The sequence below is a fragment of the Dromiciops gliroides genome, chromosome 1 (assembly GCF_019393635.1).
Source record: "Dromiciops gliroides isolate mDroGli1 chromosome 1, mDroGli1.pri, whole genome shotgun sequence".
NCBI classification, from domain to species: Eukaryota; Metazoa; Chordata; class Mammalia; order Microbiotheria; family Microbiotheriidae; genus Dromiciops; species Dromiciops gliroides.
The window spans coordinates 32,894,967-32,916,199 of NC_057861.1; the positions used below are offsets into that span (position 1 = coordinate 32,894,967).

The following is a 21,233-nucleotide window of genomic DNA, read 5'->3' on the forward strand; positions in this document are numbered from 1 at the left end:
AGTGGCGGTATACTCACTGTTTAAACATTGCTCTTGCTGAAGCTATTTTTGTAGTGTGTGGCACTGTAATTTGTTAATGAGTTGTTCTACGAAACTCTCATATTACCTGTTAAAATATGAGCATTTAAGCAGATTGTTTAATGCCATAAAAGATTTCTTAGTTTCAAAGCTTTTTGGTTTTGTGCAATTGTTTGCATAATAATTTTAGGGATTGAGTGTGGGTCTCGTGAATATTTCAGGTAGCATAGATGCTTAATGAACATGACTGTTGTCATGATTTAAAAAACGACCACAAATAAGCACAGTCCAGTTATTTCCCTTCTTCTGATTTCCAGGGAGCTCCTTAATCTTGCAATATAGTAACTATAATATAATCAGTCCTTCACCCTGATTATGTAACAGTGAAATCCCTTTAAGAAAGTGACCTAAAATGGGGAAGGGGTGGGACAGGAGGGAGAGAGAGAATTTGAAACTCAAAATGTAAAAAAAAATGAACATTAACAATTTTACATGTAATTGGGAAATGCTTAATGAAATAAAATATACTTTAAAAAAAGTTCTACCAAAAAAAAAAAAGACGACAGTGAAGTTTGCCACATCAATTGACCCTTCCCCTTCACGGCAAATTTCTCTGTAGCATGTGATACTGTTTGATGGCATTTTACCTACAGTAGAACTTTCAAAACTGGAGTCAAGTTCTTCCAAATCTTGCTGCTGCTCGATCAACTAAGTTTGTGTAATATTCTTCAATATTGTTGTGTCTCAGGGAATAAGTCCAAAGAGAGAGAGATGGAGTAGCAGTCAAAACACAGACATATATTAAGTTTGCAGTCTTACGTGGGTGCTGTTCCTGGTGCCCTGAAATTATGACAATAGTAACATCAAAGATCACTGATCACAGATCACCATGACAAATATAATAATAATGAAAAAGTTTGAAATATTGCAAGAATTATTAAAATGTGACACAGAGGCAGGCTGTGAGCATATGCTGTTGGGTAAATGACATCAACAGACTTGATACAGTGTTGACATAAACCTTTAATTTGTAAAAAGCACAATATCTGTAAAGCACAATGAAACAAGGTATGGCAGGAGGTATACTAGTTATTATCATCATCTACTACTACTACTACTACTACTACTACTACTACTACTACTGCTACTGCTACTGCTACTGCTACTGCTACCGCTACTGCTACCGCTACTGCTACCGCTGCCGCTGCCGCTACCGCTAATGCTACCGCTGCCGCTACCGCTACTGCTACTGCTACCGCTGCTGCTACTACTTGTTGTCATGCAGTCGTGTCAAACCAACTCTTCGTGACCCCTTGGACCATATTTTCCATGAGATTTTCTTGGAAAAGATACTAGAGTGGTTTACCATTTCATTTTCCTGCTCATTTTACAAATGGTGAAACTGAGGCAAACTGGGTTAGTGACTTGCCTAGGGTCACACAGCTATTAAGTGTCTGAGGTCAGATTTGAACTCAGGTCTCCTCCTCCTTCTCTACCTATTCCTCCTTTTTAATAATAAACATTTTTATTTAAAGTTTTGAATCCCAAATTCTATCCCTCCTTCCTTCCCTCTCCTCCCTTCTCCCCGAGTCCATAAGCAATCAGATATAAACATTTATTAGTCATTTTGTATAAGAAAACTTGAATAAAAGGAAAAAATGGGGGGAGGGAGTGAAAAATGGCATGCTTCAGTCTGTGTTCAATCAATATCAGTTCTTTCTCTGGAGTCAGATAGTATGCTTCATCAATAGTCCTTTGAGATTGTCTTGCATTATTGTATTGTTGAGAATAGTTGTCATTCACAGTTCTTCTGAACTCAGGTCTTCTTGACTCCAGGGCTGGTACTATTCACTTCGCCACCAAGCTGCCCCAACCTGCTTTATATTATCTTAATTTTTCCTTATCAAAACTGTTGGGTTACAGTGATGCCAACACACTGAAGTTGTTGATTTTCAGAAAAATCCCAAGTCACCAATGTGCTATTTCTATCTCTGCAAGCACTGATTTGCTTATGAAGTTAGAAGATTCCATTGATACTTCAATAATTTATGGCTCTCACAGGTTCAAGGACTTCCTTCACTGGGATAGATACAGTCTCTCTATACCTTCTTATCCTGTGTGATTTGTCTATATCTTTCTAACAATTTTTCAGATTCCATCCAATGTTCATTGCTGGACCTGGTTCTTTTAACATCACTTAAGTTTTTTTTAAGTGTACCATTCTAATCCCGAAATTGTCCTGTTTGTGTCTTTTTGACCATCCTGATCTCTTCTGTGTATTTTTTTTTAAAGTTTCATTGACCCTTCCTAAAGAAAGAAGGTCTACTTGTCAGTTACTCCATAAACTAAAGGGTTCAAAGTCTTGTCATCTCTTGTACTAATTTGCTGAGGGTCATCAGACAATTGTTTTAACCTTGATTTTTTGGTACATATAGAAACAGCAAAGGGCACTGTTGCACAGTTATGTGCCCTTATTTATGGTCCAAGGACAGGTGCTCCCAGGGCTGTTTACCCCCAACCATTATGTGCTCCACTTAACACGAGAGGGCATTTGGTGAAAATGGGGATGTCCAGAGAGCTGGACTAGATGATATATGGTCATTTGGGATTGGAATAGATGACTCTGAGGTGCCTCTCTTCTAGATTTGATTCTATAACCTTACAATCTAGGGTTTGAATCCTGGCTCTGACGCTGCTTGGTTGACCACTGGATAAGTCGCTTTAACCTCCCTGGGACTCAGTTTCCTCATCTGTAAAATGGCTTAGTTTACAGCAGAGCTTCTTAAACTTTTTCCACTCCTCTACATGTAACTGGAAAATAATAAAATACTTTTATTTAAAAAAAAAACTTTTTCCACTCGCTACCCCGGGCATAGCGGCATTTATTTATTTATTTAATTTTTTTGGTGAGGCAATTGGGGTTAAGTGACTTGCCCAGGGTCACACAGCTAGTAAGTGATAAATGTCTGAGGGCGGATTTGAACTCAGGTCCTCCTGAATCCAGGGCCGGTGCTCTATCCACTGAGCCACCTAGCTGCCCCTATAGCGGTATTTTAAAAAGGTATACATAAATTTTTTTTACTGTTGCCAAAAATTTCACGACCCCCACATTCAATTGCACGACCCCATATCGGGTCGAGACCCACAGTTTAAGAAACTTTGGTCCACCTGACACCTATCAGATGGGCTAAAATGACAAAAAAGGAAAATAATAAATGTTGGAGAAGCTGTGGGAAAATTGGAACACTAATTCATTATTGGTGGAGCTGTGAACTGATCCCACCATTCTGGAGAGCAATTTGGAATTATGCCCAAAGGGCGATAAAGCTGTGCATACCCTTTGACCCAGCAATACCACTTTTAGGTCTTTTCCCCAAAGAAATCATGGCAAGGGGAAAGGGACCCACATGTACAAAAATATTTATAGCTGCTCTTTACGTGGTGGCAAAGAATTGGAAGTTGAGGGGGTGCCCATCAATTGGGGAATGGCTGGACAAGTTGTGGTATATGAATACAATGGAATACTATTGTGCTGTAAGAAATGATGAGCAGGAGGAGTTCAGAGAAACCTGGAGGGTCTTACGTGAGCTGATGATGAGTGAGATGAGCAGAACCAGAAGAACATTGTACACAGTATCATCAACATTGAGTATTGATCTACTGTGATGGACTATATTCTTCTCACCAATGCAATGGTACAGAAGAGTTCCAGGGAACTCATGATGGAAGAGGATCTCCAAATCGAAAAAAAAGAACTGTGGAGTATAGATGCTGAATGAACCATACTATTTCTTTTGTTTTGGGTGCTGTTGTTTTTTTTTCTATTTTGAGGTTTTTCATCATTGCTCTGATTTTTTCTCTTATAACAGGACTAATGCAGAAATAGGATTAATGTTATTATGTGTATATATATATGTGTGTGTGTGGGTGGCTAGGTGGCGCAGTGGATAAAGCACCGGCCCTGGATTCAGGAGTACCTGGGTTCAAATCCGGCCTCAGACACTTGACACTTACTAGCTGTGTGACCCTGGGCAAGTCACTTAACCCCCATTGCCCCGCAAAAAAAAAAAATATATATATGTGTGTGTGTATATATATATGTATATGTATATAGATATATAGATATAACCTATATCAGATTACCTGCTGTCTAGGGGAGGGGGAGGGAGGGGAGGGAGGGAGAAAAATCTGAAATTGGAAAGCTTGTATAAACAAAAGTTGAGAACTATCTTTACATGTAACGGAAAAAATAAAATACCTTATATGTAAAAAAAAGAAAAGAAAAGAAAAGAAAAGAAAAGAAAAGAAAAGAAACTTTGGTCCAGATGACCACGAAGGTCCTTTCCACGTCTAAAGCTATATAACCCAAGATTCCTTCCAGCTCCACCTTCTCCATACCCCTCAGTCCCCCTCCCCTCCCATCAGGGGAAGGGCGGGGAAGGGGGTGTGGCCTAATTTGCGTCCAGCCACGGCTGGGTTCACACCCTCCTAACTTGTTCACCACCCTGGCGAGGAGGGTGGGGGTAGAAACATAGATTAAGTTTCGTCCCCGCCACCGCCAGGTTCACACCTTCCTCCATGTGCTTGCTGGCGGGGGAGGGGCGGGGGAGGGAGAGAGGGAGGGAGGGAACTGCCGGAGGAAACCTCGCTGCATTTTCGAACCAGCACATTCTCATAGACTCTTTTTTGACAATTTACCTTGACAAAAAGGACGTTATTTCATTCGCTTAAAAGATAAACAATTACACATTCTCCCCTTTTCAGGTGCGTTACAAGTCATCCCCTAAATTGGCACAATATGTAGAAATTTTTTTTTTTAGGGAGAAGGCTGTAATCTGTGGCAAATCGGCTACGCCCAACATCAAGTCTCGCTCGTGGCCTGCCGGGAGTTGGAGGCTGGCCTTGTCATCAGATAAAAGAGTGAGTCTGGATCCCAGCGGAGAGTAAGTAGTGGCAGCTTCTTTGACGCAGCAGGGGCCCGGGTGGGTAAGGAAGGACGAAAGTCAGGTGCGTGTACGGTCCCAGCTCTATTCCCTCCCATCCCCTACGGCCCCGGGGCTTTGATGTCGCTGGTCGCCATGTTGGAGATTGGCAAAGGCAGCGGCCGTGTTTGAGCCTGGATGACCAGGCTAGGGATAGGCCTGAAACACAGTCGGCTCTGGAGTCTCCTACGGAGGTGGCGAGGCTGCGGGCCCGGCTAATAGAGGGGAGGAGATTGTCTAGGGGTGGGCTCTGGGAAGGGTAGCCCTAGTGGCCCTCCCGGCTAGGCTTCATGGTCGCCTAGGGCGCATGCTCTATATCCTGAACTTCCGGCGTTGACATTGGCCCTCCCTTTGCCTGCGGTTGGCCCCGGAGAGCACGAGGGGACCACGAACTGCGCACGCGTCGCGGGCCCGGAGGGCGGGGCGGAAACAGTCTGCAGAAATGCATGTGGTACCCAGCTGGGGAGGCTTAAGAGGCAAAAGGGTAGAACTCCGGGAAGTCAGGAAAGGTTGCCGATTGCATTTTGGAGGACATTTAAAGAGCTAGCCTTTTAGTTTTACCAAGATCCAAGGACTCTCTCCCACCTGACCCCCTTTCTTTGCGAGGACAGGGCCACCGTGGGACCTGCTGGAAAACCTCCGGGAATGGCAGGGGCAAAGTAGTGTTAGCAGTGGGAGCCCTTGAGCTGGGGTCAGAGTATGTGGGTTACCCTTTGTTCACTTAAGAAATAGGGGGTAGCCAGCGGGCAACCAGGAAGAAATCCTGAGCGTCAGGAGACCCAGGTGGGGGAGGGGAGCAGGGGAGCAGTCTCATGGGAAGCTGAGAACCACGCCACAGAAAGCTTTGCTGGTTGGTTTCTTAGTAAATAGGCCTGAGGTTATCTCCAGACCTGAGAACAGGCCAGTTGAGATTAAAGCTTGCCCCCCCCCCCCCAAACACCTGGGACCGTCTGAAGCTGAGAACAGGAGTGGAGCTGAAAAGCAGCCCCCCCCCCCCCAATCCCGAAGTGGAGAGTTTAAAATCAAATGAAAGCGAGGCCAGGCAGACTGACAAGCCCAACCATCCCCCAGGCCACGCTGTAGCTTGAACAGTGTGTCGTGGAAGCACTGCCACACTTAAAGAAGGAGTTAAAAGCCAAGAAATAGTAAGCCAGGATGAGCAGGCAGAGAAAGCAGAAGACCATCGAAAACTTCTTTGGGGGTAAGGTAGACCATAATACAACCTCAGAAGAAGAAGAAGAAGATAATAACAGGGTCAAAGCTCCAACATCCAAAGCTTCCAAGAAAAATATGAACTGGTCTCAGGCCATGGAAGCTCTCAAAAGGGACTTTGAAGAGAAAGTAGGAGAGATAGAAAGAAGATGTAGAGAAAAGGAGGAAAGAATGGAAAGGGAAATGAGAACAATGAAGGAGAGTCATGAGAAAAAAGTCAACAGTTTGAAAAGCCAAATGGAAAAGGAGATTAAAAAACTGTCTGATGAAAATAACTGCCTAAGAATTAGGATTGAACAAATGGAAGCTAGTGACTTTATGAGAAACCAAGACACAGTAAAGCAAATCTAATTGAATGAAAAAATAGAGGGCAGTGTGAAATATCTCTTTGGAAAAACAGCTGACCTAGAAAATAAATCTAGGAGAGATAATTTGAAAATCATTGGACTACCTGAAAACCATGACCAAAACAAAAGCTTAGACACCATCCTCCAAGAGATTGTGAGGGAAAATTGCCCTGATATTCTAGAAGCAGAAGCTAAAATAGAAATTGAAAGAATCCACCGATCACCTCCTGAAAGAGATCCCAAAAGGAAAACCTCCAGGAATATTATAGCCAAATTCCAGAACTCCCAGGTCAAAAGAAATAGAGGGTAGGGGGCAGCTAGGTGGCGCAGTGGATAAAGCACCAGCCCTGGATTGAGGAGTACCTGAGTTCAAATCCGGCCTCAGACACTTGACACTTACTAGCTGTGTGACCCTGGGCAAGTCACTTAACCCCCATTGCCCCGCCAAAAAAAAAAACAACAAAAAAACAAAAAAGAAATAGGGGGTAGCTAGATGGTGCAGTGGATAGAGCGGGAGCCTGGAGTCAAGAAGACTGATCTTGGTGAGTTCAAGTCAGGTCCCAGATGCTTTCTAGCTGTTTGACTCTGGGCAAGTCACGAAACCCTATTTGCCTCAGTTTCCCCATCTGTAAAATGAGCTGGAGAAAGAGATGACAAACCACTCCAGTGTCTTGGTCAAGAAAACTCCATATGGGGTCATGGAGAGTCAGACACTGCTGAAAAGTGACTTAACAACAATAAAACCCCCCAAAATAGGCAAGGCCCATTTTTGTTTTAGGTTTGTTTCTTCATATGTAAAAGATTTTGGACTAAATGATCTCTGAGGGCCTCTCCAGCTCAGAATCCAATGAAACCTCGTGGGGCGACCCATTCTCCTTTTAGAGAGCTGTCTTCCCTTACATTGGGTTTGCTGTCCTGCTGACCAGAAGGGATGGTAATGACTTTCTGCAGTCTGTTTACTTTCTTCTTAAAGTTTGAGCTACAACTCAGAAACACTCCAGGTCAAAATAGTTCATTCTGTTTCTTGGAACCTTGCTATGGATCTTTGCCTCTCCCCAGCCCTGGCCATACTCAGGCCCCAGAGGACTCCTCTGCCAAGCCTGGAATATTGGGAGTCCCAAGCCATCATATTTTATAAAAGAGGGAACCAGGGCCTTGAGAAATTGTTTATTTGTTTATCTTTCCAGAATCACAGAATTGGCACAGGGAACTTGGAGGGTATCTGTCTAGTCCAGTCTATACTTGAAGAATATATTCTCTTACATTCCAGGCAAATGGTGGTCAATCTTTACCTGGACTCCTCCAATGAGAGGGAGCCCTTTTCCTTGCAAAGCAGCAACCCAGTCCATTTCTGGATCTCTCTGTTAGCACTGAACAGAAACCTATCAGCATTTGCTTAAGTTGTGCTCTCTGGGGCCAAGTAAAATCAGTCTGCCTTCTTTTCTACACTGCAGAGATTCAGACCTCTTCTGGGGGCCCACTGCCTTTATCTGATCCTCATAGGGCATGATCTGAGGCCTATGAGGCTTCTCTGGAGGCTCTCCAGCCTCTCCATCTTTCCTGAATTTTACCTAAGAAGTACCAATGCCAGAATTTGAACCTGGGTCTTCCTAACTTCAGGACCAGTGTCTCTTTCTTCTCTCCCACACTACCTCATTGGATGCATTTAACAAATGAGCTCTTTTGCCATAAAAGGTGAACAGGTTTTATTAAGTGGCTTTTGGGCCCCTGAGGATTTAATTTATAAACAACAATTTATCGGTCAGCCCAGTCAGTATTTTTTTAATTATTTTTTTATTTGGTTTTTTTTGGTTTGTTGTGTGTGTTTTTTGGTGAGGCAATCGGGGTTAAGTGACTTGCCCAGGGTCACACAGCTAGTAAGTGTCAAATGTCTGATGCCGGATTTGAACTCAGGTGCTCCTGACTCCAGGGCCAGTGCTCTATTCACTGCACCACCTAACTGCCCCCGGTCAGTATTTTTTTTTTCTTTTTTGGTGAGGCAGTTGGGGTTAAGTGACTTGCCCAAGGTGATACAGCTAGTAAGTGTCAAGTGTCTGAGGATGGATTTGAACTCAGGTCCTCCTGCCTCCAGGGCCGGTGCTCTATCCACTGTGCCACCTAGCGGGGGCCCCCCGACTCAGTATTTTTAATTTGTTCATAACTGCCTTTGTAGTTTGTATCATAGGTTACATCTCTTAAACCAAAATTGTAAACCCCCCCAAATAATCCCTTCAACAAGGTAATACCTGCCCCTCCCCCCAATACCCTTTAAACCCATGTGAACAGAATTGTTTTATCTTACTAGGGTAGAGATTTAGAAAGAAAAAAAGGCCTGTGTTTGGTTGGGGTGAAAGAGAGCCAGGCCATGAGGCCGTTTTTGGAGGCACAGCTGGAGACAGTGGGGTTGGAGGACACATTTCAGAGAGACACTGGCAGGACATGAGCACTGCCATGCTGGCCTTGTAAGAGCCCTTTTTTTAAAAGCCCATTTCACTTTTGGCTGTGGAGTTGCCAGAGGGTTACATAAGCATAGGCAGTGTCTTCAATGTTGGCAGGCACTCTATTATTCCAATAAGGATTCCTATGAATTAATTACCACATATCTGAAAGAATGTCATCTGCAATGCAGGCTTGCTGGGGTGAAATTACCATAGCAATTAATTCTCAGGCTCTGAGGCAGAAACTGATCCCCAGCTTCCCAGATCAATTAGTCAGGAAGAAATTCAGCCTTGACTCCCCCCATCTGAACTGTTGCTGGCCTAAGCTGGAACCCTGCCAGAAGCAGGGTACAAAGCTGGAATGGCTCTCTTACATTTCCACAGGGAGGCAGTGCCTTGGAGTGGAAGGAGTGTTAGACTTGGTCAGGAGGGACCAGGGTTCGAATCTTGCCTCAGACACTGTGACCCTGGGCAGATCATGTAACTGCTGTGAGCCTCAGTCTCCTTACCTGCAAATAGAGGTATTAATCCCTGCCTATCCTGCCCCTTAGGACTGTGATGGGGATCACAGGTGAAAGTACTTGAGATGCTTTGCAAACTATTAGTAAGCAATACAATGTAGCCAAAGAATTGTTCTTGGGAGCCCCAAGATAGGGGGCCCCAGCTTTTGGGTGGTTGGCCCAACAAAATGCTGTGGCCTTCTCTGATGCTGATGTGCGTTAAACCCAAGCACACTCAATGTCTCTGCTTTTCTAGAGAATGAATGAGTGGATGCCCATCGCCAAAGAGTATGACCCTCTCAAGGCTGGGAGCATCGATGGTACTGATGAAGAACCACATGACCGGGCCATCTGGAGGGCCATGCTGGCTCGCTACGTCCCCAACAAAGGGGTGTCTGGAGACCCCCACCTCACCCTCTTTGTGGGCAGGCTGAACCTGCAGACCACGGAAGAAAAATTGAAAGACGTCTTCAGCAGATATGGTGACATCAGGAAGCTCCGGCTGGTTCGGGACGTGGTCACGGGCTTTTCAAAGCGCTATGCTTTCATCGAGTACAGAGAAGAGCGTTCCCTGTTAAAAGCTTACAGAGATGCCAATGGACTGGTTATTGATCAGCATGAGATCTTTGTCGACTATGAGCTGGAAAGAATCCTTAAAGGGTGGATCCCTCGGAGACTTGGAGGAGGGTTTGGTGGAAAAAAGGAATCGGGACAACTGAGATTTGGTGGACGGGACCGGCCTTTTAGAAAACCCATTAACTTGCCAGTTTTCAAAAGTGACTTCTATGGAGAGGGCCAGAGGGAAAGGAGGGAGTGGTCCCGAGACAGAACCTGGGACTGGAGGTCCAGAGAGCGAGACCATGACAGGGGCCGAGAGAAGAGGCGGCAAGAAAGGGAGACCAGCAGGGCCTGGGATGAGAACGAGAGGGAAAGAGAGAGGGACTTCAGAGAGGAGAGGAGCCGAGGCCGAGACAGAAAAGACCGAGAGCGAAGAGACAGAAGCAAGGAGAGAGACTCAAAGAAGCAGAGAGATGATGATAAACACAAGTAGAGACTTTTGAACTCTTGGCATCTCCACGAAATAGCTGTTCCCTTCCCCTGCACCTGCATGGGCAGTCAGTGCCCGGGTGTGTTTCCTCTTCCTCCTTCCTAAAAGCCTCAGCCATCCCCTCCTTTGTGATGTCTTCTTTTACATGTGCAGCTAAAAGCAGTCTCTCCAATGCAACCATGGAGTCTGAATGCAGATTGAAGCAGACTGTTTTCATTTTTGTTGTTTGTTGTTCTTTCTTGTGGTTTTTTTCCCTTTTGTTCGGATTCTTTCATCACAACACAACTAACGCAGAAATCTGTTTAATGTGATTGTACACATATAACCTATATCAGATTGCTTTCTCTCTTGGGGAGGAGAGAGGGAAAGGAGGGAGGGAGAAAAATCTGGAACTCAAAATCGTATAAAATGAATGTTGAAAACCATCTTTATATGCTACTGGAAAAGTACAATAAAATCCTTTTTAAAAATAAGTAAAGAAAAGTTGTCTTTCTCTCCTTAGATTTTCCAGGACTCCCCTGAGCTCTCCTTTGCAGTTTTCCTAGTCTCACTTGTGGTGTCTTTATGGGGGGACACACACCCCATTCTAGTCCTTCATCCCACCCAAGCCCAAACTTCTCTCATCTCTGTACAGCCAAACCCTGCAGTCAGCTGCTAAATAAATATTTGTTTCAAATCAGTCTCATCATTTCAGCAATCTGCATTAACTTGGTTGTTTCTAAGGAGGTTAAATAGAAAAGGAAAGCTGAAGGAACAGAGTCCGGAATGGTCTCTGGTGCCACTGGCCTGCCCTTTCTAAGCCCAATGTGGATTCTCGGGGAATCACAGATTTAGAGCTGCAAGGGACCTTAGAGATAGGGAGGGCAGTCACCTTCTTTTACATAGGGGGGAACTGAAGCAGACATAGCATAGAGCCTGTCCCATAGTAGACCCTTCATAAGTGCTGATTTCCTTCCTTCCTGAGGATGCACACACAGAGTGGTAAAGCCAGGCTCTGTCTCTAGGCCAAGACCCTCCCCATCACAACCCTCATCTTGCTTCCTGGCATTTAAAAAAACTAAAGGGCTCACCCTGGGGAGGAGACACTTGATGTCTTTTGGAAGGGGGGAGGGGGAATGAGGGTTAAGTGACTTGCCCAGGGTCACACAGCTAGTAAGTGTCAAGTGTCTGAGGTCACATTTGAACTCAGGTCCTCCTGAATCCAGGGCTGGTGCTTTATCCACTGCGCCACCTAGCTGCCCCTTTAATGTCTTGTTTTTTGGGTTTTTTTTTTTGTTTTTTTTTTTTTTGTGGGGCAATGGGGGTTAAGTGACTTGCCCAGGGCCACACAGCTAGTAAGTGTCAAAGTGTCTGAGGCCAGATTTGAACTCAGGTACTCCTGAATCCAGGGCCGGTGCTTTATCCACTGCACCACCTAGCCGCCCCTTTAATGTCTTTTTGATAAAACATTTCACAGAATTTCTGAAGCCTTCTGGGCCAACTTGTACTTCAACAAAAATGTCCTGACAAGGTTATCCAGGCTTGGCTTGTAGACCTCTAGGGAAAGGCAGCTCTCTACCTTCTTAGGCAGCCTGGTGCAGTCTGATACAGCTCCCATGGTGACAAGGTTTTTCCTTATTTCAAGCCTTCTTATATAGTTCTGCAAAATGAGTTGGGAGTGTGCAGAACAGAGAGCATGGTGAAATGCTAACACACTGTGACCTGTGGAGTAAACTGCTTCCAAGCCTTCCTCTTTCCTTTCCTTCCTCCCTGCTTGACCATCAGCAAACTGGGTGAACTGACCTTCCCTTCCCACTTGGGTGACAAAGATTGAAAGTAAGCCACTATGATAACAGCTAACATTATGTAATGCTTTAAGATTTGTAAAACATTTCACAGATATCTCATTTGAGTGTCACAACGACCCTGGGAGGTAAGTGCCGCTATCATCTCTATTTTACAGATGTGGAAACTTAGGCAGACAGAAGGTAAGTGACTTACCCAGGGTCACACAGCCAGGAAGTATCTGAGACCTAATTTGAACTTGAGTCTTCCTGACTCCAGATCTCGTGCTGTGTTCACTGTGCTACCTAGCTGCCTTTAATATACACATACTAGACAGACTTGGACAGATGCTTTTCGTATTTTTTTTTTTTTTGGTGGGGCAATGAGGGTTAAGTGACTTGCCCAGGGTCACACAGCTAGTAAGTGTCAAGTGTCTGAGGCCGGATTTGAACTCAGGTCCTCCTGAATCCAGGGCCGATGCTTTATCCACTGTGTCACCTAGCTGCCCCTGGACAGATGCTTTTCAACAAGAGAGACCTTGATAGACATCTTCTCGTCCATAGTTGTGACTGCAAATTCAAGGAAGTGTTCAGGTGGTATGGCTAATTTGTTTCTAAGGCCTCACACAACATTGGTGCTTAATAAATGTTACTTGAATCACAGGTATCTCTAAAAACCTGCACCATTATTAGGTTTTACCCTAATAGCACAAATCTCCTCCCCCAGCTTTCCTTTCCACAAAGAACAGTACCTCCCTGCTGTGTTAAAATAGACACCAGCTGTTAGAAACAGTTTTAGAAAATGAACATGCTATTTTCCCAGTAAATTACCAGTGTAGGATTTCTCTGTTCCCTAAGGGTCTGAATAGGAATTCATTTCTTTATATTAAAAATAGGAATGGGGTGGCCAAGGTCCCATTTCTCTACCTCTGAAATCACCTTGTGTAATGGAGGATCCAAGTTGTAGAGCTGCAAGGGGCCAGGGAAGACATCCTGTCCCTCTCCCATCCTTTCCTACACTAAGGTCAAACAACTGGGCGGGGTCACGGGCAAGGGCAAGACAGGCCTAGATCTCTAGTCTCCCAGTTGTGTGTTCTTCCAACCCCAACAAGCTGCTTTCACGGTGCTGAATTTCAGCAGTGATTCCTATCTAAATTTTAAATATGGTACTAAAATATATAGTTTATGAGCCTTGGGAGGAAAGAAGGGATGTCAATGATGAACAAATCCCCACTTTCCAACTGTACGCTCTTCCTCTGTCTTCCGGACATCCCAAGGTACCCCCTAGCAGCCATATGGTACCATGGGACACCTTTGCTTCCCCACAGTCCAAAGCACCCAGAGAAGGGAGGAGGAGTCTTGTCCACCTTGTCAAATTTACTCTCTCCCTACAAGGTGCCCAGTGCCCTATATGCCCTCACTTCAGGCTTACTAGAACAGCTGTTGTCTTAGCAGGGTAAGGAGTAACTTCATATCTACCATGCATGAAGAAAAAGATGACAAGGAAAAAAATGCCCAAACCATGTGTTAAAATTGATCATTTTTAGCAATTCTTTTGTTTGGTTAATACTGCATATAACTCAGCAAAACCCAAGGCACACTCACCTTGTATACCAGTATCTACATGCTTTAGGCACTATAAATCCCAGGGTACCATGACCAGCCCTGGCTTCTTGCACGGCTGCCTCCAGTCAGGAGGTCGGAGGCTCCTGTTGTCCACTGGTGAATGCTGGCCTGAGACAGAGCGCCCAGAGCTTGTGCTAAAAGGTGCCCCCCAGGGGAACCCGATCAAGTGTTAGAGTTCTGTCTGTGCCACTTTGGAAATGTCACCAACAGAACTGAGGACGATGAGCCGCCATCACCTCCCGATTCCCACCCCACCCTTCTGGATTACAGAAACGATGGGTCGGAGAGTGCCCACATGCCAAGCTTCGAATGGCTCCCATCAGGGGCCATAGGCTGTGTTTTTGGTTTAGAGACGCCTGTGTTACGGTAGTGGGTGCAAAAGCCAGACCAGAGACTACCGGGGCATTAAATCCATGACCTACGTATATGGACATAGGGGTCGCCCAGTCCCCAATCTAAACCACGATTCCCACCCCCAGGTACAAAGGATGACTACTGTGGAATCTGGAGTCTGTCTTTAGAGGTCTGGTGTCCCAAGAACAATATGTGTCTGTGTCCCTGGGGGAAAGTACATCAGAAAAAAATCCACGACCACAAGGTGTCTGGGGCCGAGCCATGAGGTCTGGTTTCTGGGCATTGGCTGGTCCCAGACCATCCGGGTCAGCCATAGCCAAGCCGGTCACAAGCCCAGGGAGAGTGAAAGTCACAGGTGCTGTAATGCTTCTTGTCCCTGTTCGGTATAGCCGTCATCTCTGTGGAAGTCTGCCCACTGGCCAAACGATTCCTGGAAGTGGACGTTTTTCTGCGCGTTGGCCAGGCGTTTTTTGTCCCGAGAGAAGAAACTAAACCTTTTTGGGAAAGAAGAAGGGGGTGGGGAGCGAGGTGGGGAAAGAACAATCAGTACCTCCCCAACGCTGAGCAGAGGTGGACGTCACACAACAAAATCAAAGCAACCAAGTCAGTTTCAATTGGCGAAAGAAAGACTTGGAAGGCGCATCTCAAAGTTATTCTCCGGGGGAGCAGCCGGGGGAGGGTGGGCGAGGGTGACATCATGGTGGGGACACTGCATGGGGGGGTGGCAGGATTAAAATGACTGGTAGTACCCCAACATGGGATGAATCTTCAGCGTTTGGCCGGTGATCCCCCTTCCCATTCGTGGCATTTGCAGAATTACTCCCACATTGACAGTATAAGAAAGGGGGGAAGACACATGGCTGAATAGCAAGGGCTGTAATGACCTTTTTTTTTTTTTAAGGCTGAAGAATTCATCATTGTTAACAAGCTACCTAAGGGGAGCTAATGGGCAAGGGTGTGGGCGATCACACAGAAGTGAGTGGGGGCTCCAGCTGGCAGTGCCAGTTTACAGGGAGGCAGTGGGAAGAGCTGTTAGAGAAGCATCGAGGGTGAGTCACTCAAGCTGCACTGCAGGAAGGGGACCTTTTCGACTGCCATGGAGACTGGAAGGAGAGATTGTTGGCAAGGGGCCACCCCACAAAATGGTAGAATTTAACTTAACTAAAATAATTGAATGTAAAGGATCCTAGATCCAGAGCTGGGAGGGACCTCTGAAGCTATTTAGGCCAACACCCTCATTTCAGAGATGAGGAAACTGAGGCGACGGTAAGTTAAGTGACTCATCCAAGGTCTCACAGGGAGTTAGAATCGGAGGTAGGGATTTAAAACCTAGGTTCCTTTTGCCATTTGGTTTTTTTCTCTAGGAGCTGGAATTTCTAGGGGAGCTGTGCACCAGCTGAAGTCCTGTGGCTAAGGCTGGCTTTGCAGTCAGGAAGCCCTGTAGCCCAGGCAACTCTCAGAGGCCATCAATTACAGGGGTCTGACTAACTACGTAATGGGGGTGCCCTATGCCAATAAAATCCCACCTTTGGACCCACCTTTTCCCCCTCCATTAGCAGAACCACTGCCTTAGGGACCCCAAGGGCCATCTATTCCAACTTCTCTCCTTTTATAGATGAAGAACCAGAGGCCCAGAGAGGTTAAGGGCCCTCCCTATTATCCCTCAGATGTGACATAACAGAGATTCACTGAATATTATGTTGGAAAGGACCTTGGAAATCATAAGACCATAGACTAAGAACTGGAAGGGACCCCAAGAAGCCATCTAGTCTTACTGCCTCATTTTACAGATGAGAAAACTGAGTCCCACAGAAGCGGCTTACCCAAGATCACACAGATACCAAATACCAGGTCCTCTGTCTAAAACTGGCACTCTAGTCACTACTCACTCCACGCTGGCTCTGCCCATTTTACAGATAAGAAAAGCAAGGCCTGAAGAACTGAAATGACTTGCTCACAAGCCACATAGTTTTGCTGGGACTCAGCAGATAAACTTGAAACAACCCATATTGCAGTTGTCCAAGCTGACCCCAGTGATGAGGATTTGGTCTAAAAGTCTGACTTCTTTAAGTAGTGATGGCTTTTTCTCCCTCCCCATTCTCCACCTTGCTGTTGTTCTCCAGAGTCTCTGGAGAATTAGGGCAGATTCAGCTCAGATGTTGCTGTCTAATTAAAAGGCCTCTTAAGGTGATGTTTCCCCATCCTTTTGTGAGATGTCATTACTTTCACGGATGGATTTCAAAAGCACTTGAAATTTGGAAAACCACCTTGAAAAACAAAAACAAAAAACCCAACCCAGTGCCCCCATGCTGCTAGGCATCCATTTACTAAAGTGAAAACCAATTAACTTTGTTTACAGAAATTCCTGACCACATGTAGCACCAATGTTAGGACAGAGCCCAGGCCCAAGGTGGCCAATATGGACAGATGTGGAAAGCATTTGGAAAACCAGGATAAGAGCTGACTCTGGACTCACAAGAGACCAGAAATACAAATTAGGCCCAAGTTAAAAGACTAACTTTAAAAGTCTGTCTATTAACATCTGTTTTCTTGAGGGCAGAGCCACACCTGCTAGCTCAGAAGGGAGTGACTTGGACAGTGATCCAGTCAAGCAAACCACATTACCCATGGTGCATTTTTCTACATCAACCCTAGGAGCATCACTACCTGGAAGAGGCCACAGTGGGCATCTAGCTCTTCAACCCCTTCACCTTATGGATAAGGGAACTGAGGCCCCAAGAAGTGATTTGCTCAAGGTCACAAGAGGCACTAATTTGGGCAGAGCTGGTAGCATTTGAACCCAGACCCTCCAACTCCAAATCCAGCATGCTTGCCTAAGGGCCTAACTGTCTAAACACATCCATGTTTCACTGTGATCCTTAAGCAGTGGTAGTAAGCAGAAGAAGCCCTTCATGTTCAAATGGGCGTGGGAGAGGCACTGTCCAAAAAATGGCAGCCCCCACCATCCCATCCCCCGCCACGGCCCTTTCTTGTTCTTTCTTTGGAGGGTTAAACAGCTTCAGTGTCAGAAAACAGGGAGCGGCCCTGGCTGGGTGAGCAGACGTGCAGTGTTAGTGACACTCGGTGAACCATGGTGGGCATTGGCGGTTACTGACCCGTGGCTTAAAGGCCCTTCTTGACTGGAACATGGACAAGGTGGTTTAAAATGGAAACAGAAGAGACAAAGAGAATTATTTGTGACGCAGCAGAGGATTTTCTGAGGAAATGTGCTGACTGCGCACTGTGACAGGCACACGGGGAAATCACATCACAGCCGCCAGGATGCAGGGGCAACCCAGGCCAAAGGAAACAGCAGAATGCAACCCCCTGGGCCCCAGCAGGCATGCCCAAGACAAAACCGAGAAACGAGTTGTGCCTACAAGGGAAACAAGTCTTCGGACGGGCTGCAGGGTGGGGTCATCTAGGATCAGTCCAGCTGCTACCATGGGCATTACGGCTGTAAAGATCCTGGTCAGAGAGGCACAGATAGACACAGAGAAGGTCAAAAGGGTGGGCAGGAGGAGGCGTTTCTCCTGCTCCATCTCCTGATCCACACAGACAGACAAGTGAGAGTCCCCAGGCCTGGTCGGGGTGATAGAAGTGGTGGTTACAGAGAAGACGGGTTGGTGATAGATTCCCAAGGGACAGAGGGGGCACAGTGCTGGGGGGAAGGCCAAGGCTCTCCCTTTGTGAATTGGCCCTGACGGCAGGACGAGGCAGGGGTCTGTTCCACATGGGCTGCTCCCTGCCTGGGATTTCTGGATCAGTGCCAGACCTAGGACTGGAAAGGATCCCAGAGGCCGCCTAGTCCAACCATCTCATTTTACAGATGAGGAACCTATGACTCAGTCAAGGTCACACAGGCAGTAGATGGCAGAGGCAGGATTTGAACCCAGGTTCTCTTGCTACAGAGCCAGGGCCCTTTCCATTGTACCATATGCAAACCTATAAAAACCCAAACTTTCAAAAACGCTGAAAAAAGGATTCACCCTCAAATAGCATTTTACACCCCCAAATTTAGCTTACATGAAACTGTCAGAAACCCATCTATGGAATGTTAAGAATATTTGTTGAGTTGAACAAAACCAGGCACATTTGTTTAAAAGAATCTTAGGCTTCTGAGCTGGAATTCATTTCTTAGAAGTCATCTGAGGTCACCTCCTCATTTTTACAAATGAAGCTCAGGAAGGGAAAGCAATTTGGCCTAAGGTGCTAGGCAAGCAGCCAGAGCCAGGATTTAAATTGGGGGCTGACTCCAAATCTCCCCCAAAGGGGAAGGGTTTGGTCAAAAGTCTTGTGTTCACTAGTGTTTTTTGGTGGTTTTTTTTTTGGGGGGGGGCAATCTGGGTTAAGTGACTTGGCCAGAGTCACATAGCTAGTAAGTGTCTAAGGCAGGATTTGAATTCGGGTCCTCCTGACTGCAGGGCTGCTTATCGACTGCACCAGACTCTGTTATCCAATTGGTGATCAGCACTATTTATGGATTATCTGGGCTTTTTGCTTGTCCTTCCTTCCCCAGCTTCCCAACATTTACCAGTGTTTTGAGGTTTATTAGGACTTTTACTAGAAGATCCAAAGGGGAAGTTCAAGGTGAAACTCAAATCCATTTTGCTCAATGAGAGAGCATCTGATTTTTTTTTTTTTAAAGCTGGGTTAGATAAAGTGAGAGTTTTGGATTTCCTCTGGATTTTAGATTATACCTGGTATCCTCATTTTCAGTTAACATGGATAACTGATCTGTTAGTTGGGGCTTAAAGGATTCCCTCCAGTGATGTGGAAAGTCACAGGCCCATCATGGAGTGCCCTTTACCAAGCCAGCCAGGCTGAATGCCCAGGGGCTCAGGCCCCTCTCAAGGAAAAGAAACAAACTTCCCAAACTTCCCATGGGGGAACCACCCCACTCATCCCCAAAGAGGATGCAGGAGGCACCGTGATGCAGCAGAAGAATTGCTGCTGGATTCCCAGTAAGAAAACCTGGGTTCTAATCTCAGCTCTGCCATCTCCTAGCCGTGTGGCTAGGGTGTGTCACTTCCATCACCCCTCTAAGCATTGGATTCCTCATTTGGAAAATCGCTCTCATGTCTTTTCAATCCCTAAACTGATGATCTTGTAAAACGGAGTCCTTCCTCATGCCTCCCCAGGTAAGAATCCAGGTATACACAGAGATGCAATATAAGATCTCCAGAAACAGGGCAAATATGGGGAAATTTCTGCATGGGAGAAAACATTAGGCCTTTTAAGGTACCTCTGTGAGTCTACTGGGTACCATGTCGCCCAGGGGCGACGGATGAAAGACTTTTGTTCTCAGCACCAAAGCCTTGGGTACCATCATATGGCTCAGCATCAGAAATGGATAGGGCCTCAGTGGAAACTGACATTAAGGAAGATGAATTACCATTTGCCTGGCAATGCACTTGAAGGACTGCGGGGCCTTTTAATCCACCCTGCAGCTGGGCCCTCTGCTGTGTGCTGCCTTTCCCTATCAGAATGTGGGCTTCAAAGAACAGGGGCCCTCTCGCTTCTCTGTGTGTCTTTCTAGTGCTTTTCACATAGCAAACCCTCGATCAAATGTCTTTTTATTCATTAATCTCTGGCTGAATTGCCAGCAGGTGCATCAGCACAAACTGTGAGCCAGAGCGTGGATCTCCCTCCCCCCCAACCCCTGGCTCTGAGCAGTCCCACCAAGGGAAGGGCTAAGGTCTACCCTTTTTGTACCCTCTGCTCTCCTTTTCCAGAAGGGCCTCTATCCAGGAGGGCTTTGCTGTTACCTAACTGATCACTTATCTCTGACTATATTTTGGTCAAGAGTACATTATTATCAGGTTATGACGAACCAAATAAATGAAGCTCTAATTGTGAGATTTCAGGAATCATGGCAAATAGTGGAGAGGGGGAGGGAAGATCATTTTTGGTTGGGGGTGGGATTTTTTCCAAAGGCTGGACCTTCTTGAAAGGCACAAGACTGGCTACCCAATATTTTCTTTTCTTTCTTTCTTTGTTTTGGTGAGGCAATTGGGGTTAAGTGACTTGCCCAAGGTCACACAGCTATTCAGTGTCAAGTGTCTGAGGCCGAATTTGAACTCAGGTCCTCCTGACTCCAGGGCCAGTGCTCTATCCACTGCACCACCTAGCTGCCCCCTACCCAGTATTTTCAAATCATTAGCCTCTCCAATTTTTCCTACAAACCCTCTGTTACTTGCCCCTTCCTGATCCCTTACTCAGACAAACACCAGCTGTGTGTAGAAGGGAGAGAAGACAAGGAGAGGGAGCAGGATGTTTGATGTGTTCAAAGGATTAAGTTGGGGTCAACCAGTCTTTTCATTCTTGACCTTCTCTGGGCAGTTCCAAATCTCTCCTCCTGGGAGCTTAGCCATACTATGTTATTCTTAGATATTTTCCCTCTCTGGGTGCCATTTTTACAATCTGTAGTCAGCTTTTCTTTTTTCTTTTAATATTTCTTCACCCAATTACATGTAAAGACAATTTTTAACATTCAACTCTTAAAAATCTGGAAGTCAAACTTAAAAAAAATTAAATGTTAAAAATTGCCATGAGCTCTTCTAAGAGCAGTTTGGAGCGAGAGGTCCCTGATTCTGAGACATGGGCAAATGGGGAACCAGCTACCACTGAGGGTGAGCAGCTGGAGACCAAGGCACGGGAGGGAAGGAAAGGCAGCCTGAGGGGGCAGAAATGGAGAGCAAGGAAGAAGAAAGGTTGGGGAGGTTTGGCTAGAGAAGTCTAACTGCACAGAGTTGGGATGGGGCCCAGCAGGCCAGTCCTCCAAGGCTTCAATAAGCAGGATTAGTGGACAAGAGGCCTCTTTCCCCACATGTAATTAATGTTCCCCACGAGCCCCCGAGTTTAGGCAAAACCAGAGGGAAGCAGGAAGATGGCGCTGAGGGTGGACTGGCTGGTAACTAATCTGAAGTTCCCTCCATTCGTCCT

At 45.9% G+C, this 21,233-nt stretch overlaps 2 protein-coding genes across 5 annotated transcripts in view; one reads left to right on the forward strand and one right to left on the reverse strand.

The window, feature by feature from the left end:
• Positions 1 to 4,671: 4,671 nt before the first annotated feature.
• Positions 4,672 to 11,195, forward strand: SNRNP35 (small nuclear ribonucleoprotein U11/U12 subunit 35). Of its 2 annotated transcripts, none has more exons than XM_043979879.1 (2): positions 4,672 to 4,961; positions 9,754 to 11,195. In XM_043979879.1, exon 2 carries the CDS (start codon positions 9,757 to 9,759, stop codon positions 10,546 to 10,548), a length of 792 nt encoding a protein of 263 aa, XP_043835814.1. In that variant the 5' UTR covers positions 4,672 to 4,961; positions 9,754 to 9,756; the 3' UTR covers positions 10,549 to 11,195. The 2 variants fall into 2 exon arrangements, with proteins under 2 accessions (XP_043835814.1, XP_043835815.1); XM_043979880.1 differs by having other exon boundaries at positions 4,901 to 5,025.
• A 1,310-nt stretch (positions 11,196 to 12,505) lies between these two features.
• The window catches only part of RILPL1 (Rab interacting lysosomal protein like 1), a 56,943-nt gene continuing 48,215 nt past the window's right edge, over positions 12,506 to 21,233 (reverse strand). Inside the window, exons 7-8 of one of the 3 annotated variants that reach the window (XM_043975428.1) lie at positions 17,405 to 17,428; positions 12,506 to 14,782 (exon numbers count right to left, since the gene is read on the reverse strand). In XM_043975428.1, the coding sequence (XP_043831363.1) occupies positions 14,638 to 14,782; positions 17,405 to 17,428 (169 nt within the window). In that variant the 3' untranslated portion in view covers positions 12,506 to 14,637. Of the gene's footprint in view, positions 14,783 to 17,404; positions 17,429 to 17,668; positions 17,757 to 21,233 lie in introns of all 3 variants that reach the window. The other 2 variants (XM_043975431.1, XM_043975430.1) reach the window with 2 other exon arrangements.

Coding starts and splice junctions, on each gene's coding strand:
- SNRNP35 (XM_043979879.1), top strand. CDS start 9,757: ATGAATGAGTGGATGCCCATCGCCAAAGAGTATGACCCTCTCAAGGCT.